The sequence below is a fragment of the Mastacembelus armatus genome, chromosome 8 (genome assembly GCF_900324485.2).
Source record: "Mastacembelus armatus chromosome 8, fMasArm1.2, whole genome shotgun sequence".
Taxonomy (NCBI): domain Eukaryota; kingdom Metazoa; phylum Chordata; class Actinopteri; order Synbranchiformes; family Mastacembelidae; genus Mastacembelus; species Mastacembelus armatus.
The window spans coordinates 8,161,183-8,169,923 of NC_046640.1; the positions used below are offsets into that span (position 1 = coordinate 8,161,183).

Sequence of the window (8,741 nt, forward strand, 5' to 3'; positions counted from 1 at the left end):
TAATACACTTAGTTGCATTTGACACGTTACCATCTTTTCTTTCAGAAGTACTGTTTGAAAATAAGATCATATAATAAGTTCGAAGAAACAACCTCATTCGTTGTTTTTATAATAGACATTTGTTCAAAGTTCATGCCCTTTGTTGTTGCTGATGGAAATCCTGCAGCAGATCTACAGAAATATGAACAAGTAAAACAAACAAGCAAAGAAAGTCATGCAGACACAATCCAGATAGGATGCTGGTCAAAAACAATGATAGACAAGGAATTAAGATAACATTCCCTTTTGTTATGAAGGCCATCTTTTTGAACTTCACATCATGGTCAGGATTATCTGGACTCAATGAGGATTTCATGTGAATTCTTCAGAAGGGTGGAATTTAAAACCTGATACTTTTATTTAGAATTGGTTTGTTAGATTTCTGATGCTTTTTTTGTTGCTTTTGGTGTTTCTGTACGTTTCTATAGATCAGTGTTTTCTGCAGGAGGGATCAGGATCAGGACAGGGACACATTTGTGAACCTTTAGGCAAAAATGAGCTGTCCACCAAGCACCCCATTTCTCTCCCTAAAATGACTTTTATTTTAGTATTATATTTAATAGTATTTAATAGTATTACTAAAATGTAGTCGTAAAATGTTGTACCTCCTGACCTAAGGATAGGTGGTACTTGTAATAGATGGATGGATGAACAAACAAAATACCAGAGATCTTTTGCATTTAAAGATTCACCAACATAATTGCCTTAGGACTAAGCAAAGACAACATACAAAATGAAACCCCAGAGTTCAGGGACACCACGGACATGCATGAAATCTGAAAGGTTTTGAAATGAACAGCTGAGAATAAAAATTAAAGGTGTAAATGCAGTGAACTCCAATGCAAAAGATATACTGGCTAAAAAAAATAATAATAATGAAATATAACTGAATACACATCTCAACAATAAGAGTCCTAAACACCAGGTCAAAATGCAAGTGTTGACTGTTATAATGTTTCTACTCAGTTCATAATACGCTTTAGTGGTGCATGCAGGATTAGCAAACAAATTTTCAATTAATTAAATTACTACCCACTTATCGCCTTAGTGCTTTGGTCTCATGAGGGTTTTGGGCCATAGTGCAGCTGCCCATTTTTGCACTGTTGTTAATTTAGTCTTGAGTAGTGCTATTGTGCTTCCTTTATTATAAACAAACTTTTGTTTTTAATAAACCTCCGAGATTCCTGACATATTTTGTCTTGTGTTCAAAAATATTAGGGTACTAAAGGCTGATAGATACTGGCAAAACTGACCTTAACCTTGAAAAATATATTGTGGTTCATTACTTTAAAGATCCATCCACCCATTTTCTATACCTGCTTATTCCTAATTAGGGTCATAGGGATATGCCTATCCCAGCTCTCTTTGGGTGAGAACATCAAAACATCTGCAATAAAGAATAGAGTGAAAAAGAGTTGGATTTTAATCTTTATTACTACTAAAACAGTCACTCTGCTGCAGAAAAGTGAGCTCCCACAATGTTGTTCAACCCAGTCTTTATCTGCTCTGCGCTGACACATTTCCTCCATGTTGGGTGGTGGTGCTGGTGGAGGCAGGGTGCTATGAGAGTGAAACCTAACACTGTTGAATCTGGGACACCATACTAGGGCACTTAGCAAACGAGCTGATCCCTGGAGCAGGCATCTGGAGACCGACCGGATAAAAGTAGGAGGAACAGCGTTGTATGACAGAATTATCTCTGGACAAAAAGCATGCGTCTCCTGCAGAAGATGATAATTTGCAGCTCAATTTTGAGTCAGTGCTGAGTAGGCTTATGGGGCCGCAGAGCAGGGAGAGAACTCAGTCAGAGCATTTCATTTAATTCAGTATATATTTTCTTATATGTTTGCTTTTAAGAAAGACTGAGAGGAACGCTTAATATTCTCAGCATGTCCATCTATTTCAGTGGATGTCAATCAGAGGCTCTTATGGCAGATTAGAAAAAAGCCATGGAATCTATCTTTACAACACTCAAGCTTTACGTCATTATATTTTTTAAAATGGGCATTCTATGAAAACCACATATAAAACAAGTTATCTGACCTTCCAACCTGCTCTGTTTCACAGTCTGAGCTATTGATCTGTATAAAAGCGGAACATTGTCACCTACCATGGTTTGAAGCTTTGGTGTGAACAGGTGTGTAATGATTCTTCGAGGTTCTGACTGGCGTCTCATCTTTGGGTGACCCATCAAGCGCTGCAATGTTTTCATGTTCATACTGAGATATTGGAACTGGTCCCTGTTGCCTCAGAATATCTGCCAGGGCTCTGAAAGGAAATCACACAAATGAAAAAAAGAAGTTTAAACTGAAATGCTTTCCTTTTCCAATTACCACATTCTCCTCACCATTCCCCTAAAGGTCTTCCTAATTTATTTAGCTACAGCTCCAATTTGAATCATAGAGGTTTGGAGCAAGGCCTGGAGGAAATCCTAATTACACCCACAGTCACAAGAGAGTTACATTTTCAATAGCATAGTACACAAGGCACAGACATGCCCAATTATTTTTGCTGGATTTCAGCTCAAGGTCCATTTATTAAGAGTTAACCTAGTGTCTCTTCTTTGAAGCCACTAAATACGAGTGATATTTCACCAACACCATTTCCAACTTCTGGAGGCACAGTGTCAGTCTGTGAGATGAAGTACTGGTGCTGCGTTTTCTTAAAGGAAATGAAAGGGCAATTTAACTGTGTCAATGTCAACCTAAAGCAACCACACAGTCCACTTTTCCATAACTCTGTGACTTTGGGAGATATACAGTATATTAATAGCATTTCCCTTCCAGGATGAGTACACTTTAGCCATTTCTTCTTCACAGACATAGGCGACCTGATTTTGCATTGTCCTAGTTGGCTTCTATGCCGTGTGCAGTAGGAGCTATAGTTTTCCAGAACAGACAGGACTTTTAACAAGCGCCTTATTAAGAAAGAGTAACAAATCATCAAGAAGAAACGACAAAAAAACCCTTGATTGTGAAAAATGTAGAAGCATTTGTCATAAATACTGTGACTGATTATAATCTTAAGAGAGGACAGTTGATCTGTGTAATATATATAAAAAAACTCTTTTAATATATGTCATTCATGTCGGTACTCATTTTTTAAAATCACCACATATCCTTACTGATTGCTTAAATTTGGCTATTAAAGAAAAATAAGTATACGGTGTAATGATACAATATGATTAGTTCATATAAAATGTAAAATAGATCATTTAGACCATTAAAACCAGATGAATTGAAATAAACAGTGGATCCCAATCTCCCGGTGTAAAAGAATACTCAGGGTCATAGTAATTTCATGATGTATTTGGAGCAAGGCCATCTAATGCATTGAGACTCAGCAACATTTTAAAAAGCAATGCGGAACCATATAGTGTTGGGTATTACCTCACTGAGGGAAAGCATTTAAAACAACAGTGGGCCAAAAATCGACCCCTGGGGAAACGCCACTATTAAACTGACTTATAGAGTAACACAAGCTTGCTATCACAACAGTGGTTGTTCTGTAGGAGATTAAAATCTCATCAATGAGCCACACTGCTACACTGAATGATATATTCTTTCATTATCATGAATGCACACTGTAGTTTACTTTGACTCAATTCCACAACACACTCCTGCAGGGAACACTCATTACAGCACCAAATGTGCATTAATCTGCCACAGAAAATAGCCCCCAACAAATGCAGTATTTAAAAATGTATGTCTTCAGTACAAACCAATAATCTCAGGCCTGAGGGACACAAGAAAAGGTACAAAAATTAGAAAGTAGTGAGAGACACACTAATACACTGTTGATTTTATTTATTTTTTGTGTAGATTATGTGGGAGAACAGCGTGATCAGTTCGATCAAAAGCATAACTTTTAGTTGAGATTTGCCATCACCTGTCATTGTTCTCTAGTCGACTCTGTAATGACAATGATGCCTTTCAACTCAGTTTCTCAGTCTTGCAATTAGAGAACAAAGCATTAATTTCTCCACCCAGCCAGCATAAATTTCATCTCGGTTTGCCCTGCAGAAGGTGATCAATACAGCCTGTTCAAATCAGTGACTTTAGCTCTCACTTGACATTTCTTGTGCTTCGGTGAAGGTCACAGACCAAACAGCAAAGGTCTGCCAACAGCTAAGTATTCTGCTCACAGTCTTTCCTCGGTTGCAGAGGTAGGCGTCTAAATCACTTTAGAGAAGCACTGAAAATTAACAGAGAAGCCCCGACTTTTAAGGAGCAGACCCTTGCCAAATATAAAGCTAATCCCATGTTCCACTAGTTCTTTTTGGACACGGCTGTCAGCATGAATGTCTGCTGCTTGCCTCTGAGGTCTATTCCAGCAGACAACATTATGACAGCTCTATGTGCCAAATGGTCGGCGAAAATAAACAAATCATAAAAAGAAGGAAAAAAACACTATTGAGCATCCAGCAAGCCAATGCCTCCACATTTAATTGCCCTCTCTCTAAACTCTCATGGCCACTGCTCATATAGAAGTGGTGGCATTAAACAGATCTACTTGAAAGCACACCCCATGGCTAGGATAGAAGCATGGTAAGAAGACATAAATTTCACCACCTTTTTTTTTTTCAGTTCTCAGAGCAGAGATCTTGAAAAAATGCATCATCATGAGATTTGCTATTCTGTTTTGTGTCTGTTGTTTTGTATAAAATTCTGTATTATAAGGTCTCATGAGTCCATATGGATATTAAATGCTGACTGTGCCAACTTCTGAAAAGACACAGTGATTACTGGAGCTTATATTTAATCTATAACTGATGTACTAAAAGAGCTCTTTTGTTTTGTTGTCAGTGGTAGAATTTGGACATTTTTTATCAAGAACCTGTCACTGTGTTTCACTGAGGAAGAAAGCTTAGTAATCTCCCTTGACATTTTCAAAACAGCAGGGACCAAAGTTTCATAAAAGAGGCATAACAATGCTCAATTATCTGCATATCATAAAATCAACGTCTGGGCTCTGGCTGAGAAGCAAGAAGTCCTCTGCTCGGTCCAAATGGATTCTAGATAATAGCAGGTGACGCAAGTAACTCTTGGATAAGAGCAATGACTAAGCGACTATGATCTTTTTCTTTACCAGTGGGTGGAAAAGGTGCAATTTTAGTCAGACCTTACCCCAGTTAAACATCTATTTCTCCGTTTTTTACATTTTCAATACCTGCTTTAATCAGGAAGGAGAATATCTCTGCATGCACCACAGCAAAGATGAGTGCATTTAAACTGTTCCTCACAGATTATAAACAAAAGCCTTAATCATAATGTTAAATACAAACAGAAGTTTCCATGCTGTAGTCTGACCTTCAACCTGTAATATCTCATTTTTGGACACTTGGAGGCAGTGCCAACAAACTGTGACCAAAACAATGACAAGGTGATGTGGCAAACAGCTGCTTTTTTACACATCCAACAGTTATCAAGCAGCATTAGCATATATTTATAAGCACTCTCTTTTAGCTCTGATTTTGATCTTTACATACCGCTGAAGGAGATATCTCACTGCCAAATTCTCCCCTATGTGCTCACCAGCTAATGTCCGACTGTGTCTACCTGCTTGGTGCTAAGCAAGAAGTGTACAGTGGGTCTTTAGAGCTGTTTTCCAAAAACAGCTTCCAGGTGTGGTGGAAAATGACACAGAGAGAGCAATTAGACTGAGCCATGACAGTTAATGTTTTAACGTGAAGTGTTTTAGGTGTGTCATTTCCATTGCTGATTAATCTGTCATATGTCATTCATCGAGCTTTTTAGCACTTTTCAGCTCATTGTTTTGTTTTTTTTCCCCCCTGCTCTCCACTACATAAAACCATGTTAAATATCTAAACATGTCAGCACTGTTTACAGGATTTATACCTTTTAAAGGCGTTATTAACACTTTTTTTTTCTAATAGCCTCTTCACGTGCTTAAAACCACTTGGCTCATTTCTCCCCTGCACCATTTGTACGATATAACAGATTCATGTATCGTCTCAAGATAGCAGCTGTTCAAATACAAAATTATGTCCATTATTTGGGCATCTGAGGTGTTTTTTTAAGGAATAAAGGAGATGTGTAAATCTATCAAGACAGACTCAGAATTCAAAAAGCTCTCAGAGAGGTTTGCTTCAGAAAACACAACAGAAAACAGTAGTTTAAAAAAAAAATACATCAGAAAGATAATTGGCAGCAGTAAAGAGATCATTTGGTGCTCTGATGATGCTTGGAAAATTTATTGCCTTAGGTGTGTTTGTGACATCAGCATACAGAAATATGTTCAGCTGGAGAGTGAAATGGCCACAGATTGTGTTTTTATGTTGCTTTAACGCTCATTGAGCAATTCAGTGTCCACTGCTGGTGCCTTGAGGATTTAAAAATACTGCCATTGCAGAGGAGACCACTCCCATCATGATGAATGTGTTCACTTATGTTCACTTTCCATGGCATTTACTTTATCCCCCTAGGGTCGAACAGACATAAAATACCAACCGCTCACTCTCCGAGGATTGACACATAATGGGATGTGTACCATGGAAAATTATACAGTCTTTACATTTTTGGACAGGGAAGCTCTGGGGATGAGAGTGATTGCATGTGTTAAAGGTCATCAGCTGGACTAAACCCATGATATTAAGGCTTTATGTTATGTAGGCTGCCGTGAATTAGATAAATCACCAGAGCAACAAATAAAGGTATCAATTTTCACCTCAAAGCTATTGAAGAGAAGTGACAGCCAAACAAAGAACATGGTAAGTTAAAAATTGTAACAGATTCATCTGCATGTTGATTACAGACTGAATGTAAGAAAATTATTAATGACTTCAGCACTTTTCCTTTATTGAAATCATAAGCCAGTATAGCAGTGGAGAATCTCAAAGCACTGCTTCAGGGACATTGGGTGGATGTATCCACCAAAAAACCCTTAAGTCTGACATAAAGACCTTTTGAGTGCACTATGTAAAAATAATAGCTTGTTTTTTCATCATGACCAAAAAATAACTGTGCTATAATGTAAAATCTTACCTGTGAACATTCATTTCCTGTGGGGGCTTGGTTGCTTTATCATAGGCAACTTTAGCACAAATCCCAATGGCAATGATGAGCGCGATGACCCCGCAGGTGATGTAGACCGTGGTGTTGGTCTGGTCCAGCTCTGGGTCGTAAGTATCACCTGTTGGCGCCGGTGAAGGGGGCTGGGTTTTGATCCAGCCCGGTGTGTTGTAGTTGGTGCAGCTCTTCTGTTCCAGTCGCTTCCCCCGGTCCGCGCAGCAGAAGCGCAGGAAGCAGCTGCCACAGCAGAAACGGTGATCGGTGTTGTTGCAGGAGAACTCTTTGTCGTACTGCCCGCTCACGTCGTAGTAGCCCAGGCAGGTGTCGTGCTGGACCGCGCCGACCGAGGGAGCCTGGACCTGGGTGATCTTCCCCGGTACGGCCGCGGTCACCGGGACCGCAGTGGTGGTGCCGTTGACCTCCTTCACCTTTGGGATCCTCCTCGGCGGGGTTTTGCTCTTTTTGTTGGTGGTGGCGGCGCACAGGACATTCAGCGGGTCTAAGTAAATCAAAAGAAGCAGAAGGTGCTTTATCCCCATCATTTGAGGACGCGCTGTTGTTTGCTCTTTGGCCTCCACTCTCTTCTTTCTGATATGTCTCTCTGAATATCACTCTTGCGCTTCTTCCCGAGTGGAGCTTCTTGCGCGTTTCTTCATCGCCGGTACTCCTTTACTTGCCAAGCGTTCACTGACGGACTTTGACTGGCAGCTTTTGGCATGTTCGGACTATGTTGCCACTTACTCTGAAGCCTGTTTTCATGCAGGAATTAGTTTTGGCTAAACGTCTTCTTTGATTTTGGCTGCAGAGGCGCGATAAAGACCCGGTGTCCTTCAGGGAAATCTTTCTTTTCTTTTCCAGTAGCTGTTGAGTTGACTCTTAGTCGCACTGTGAGAAAACAGGCACGCACAGAGAGAGACATGGTGGGTAAAATGTGCCTTAACATTAGTTCAAGTATGCATGAAAAACTTTATCGCTAAACAGGCATTACAGAAAGAAGACAGCTGGCAAATAACGGGAGCAGAGAACACTTTCAGCACCTCGGACAGCACCCAAGTTTCCATTTGGCAGTCTGGGGCGCCTGCGTATCAGAAAAGTAAATAAGTCCGACCTTTTGTCTAATGTAACTTCATTCAAACCACAATCTGCTTATTAAACGAGAAAATCGACACGAGCCGTTTTCCGGACTTGGACAAGTATCAAAATATACCCTGTGGAGCTTTTTACCTGCGCGCTCGCCTTCAATTTACGCATAAACTTTCGGGGAAGCGTTAACTTCTTTTGTCTAATGAGGGATAGAAAAGAAGACCTGTGTGAAAGAAAGAAGAAGGGAAGGAGGACTTACCGGGTTAACGGTGGCCGGTTGTGGGTTGTCTCAGCCACTGCCACTGAATCAAGAGCCTCAGCAAGACAAGAGGCAAGACCTCTCTCTCTCTCTCTCCTCTGGCCCGCCTCCCTCCAGCTCTCTCTACCATTCGTCGCCCCCACCCCCCGCACACGTCACCAATTCAGGTACCTAATTATCAATCGGCTTCTCGCCCCCTCTTCTTCTTTGTCCATATGCCTCCCGGCTTCACGCGATAACTAGCGGAGGTGGAAAATACAGAAAGATAACAGTGTATTAGAAGTTGTGTGTTAAAGAGGCGAGGCACTGCTGTGGGTCTACATTCACGC

General features: G+C 40.4%; 1 protein-coding gene across 4 annotated transcripts in view; it reads right to left on the reverse strand.

The window, feature by feature from the left end:
* LOC113141292 (shisa family member 6) overlaps window positions 1-7,612 on the reverse strand; it is a 59,034-nt gene extending 51,422 nt beyond the window's left edge. For 3 of the 4 annotated variants that reach the window (XM_026325620.1, XM_026325619.1, XM_026325617.1), the window contains exons 1-2: window positions 7,044-7,609; window positions 2,150-2,307 (exon numbers count right to left, since the gene is read on the reverse strand). In XM_026325620.1, coding sequence (XP_026181405.1) covers window positions 2,150-2,307; window positions 7,044-7,609 — 724 coding nt within the window. Of the gene's footprint in view, window positions 1-2,149; window positions 2,308-7,043 lie in introns of all 4 variants that reach the window. The other variant, XM_026325618.1, reaches the window with a different exon arrangement.
* Window positions 7,613-8,741: the final 1,129 nt, after the last annotated feature.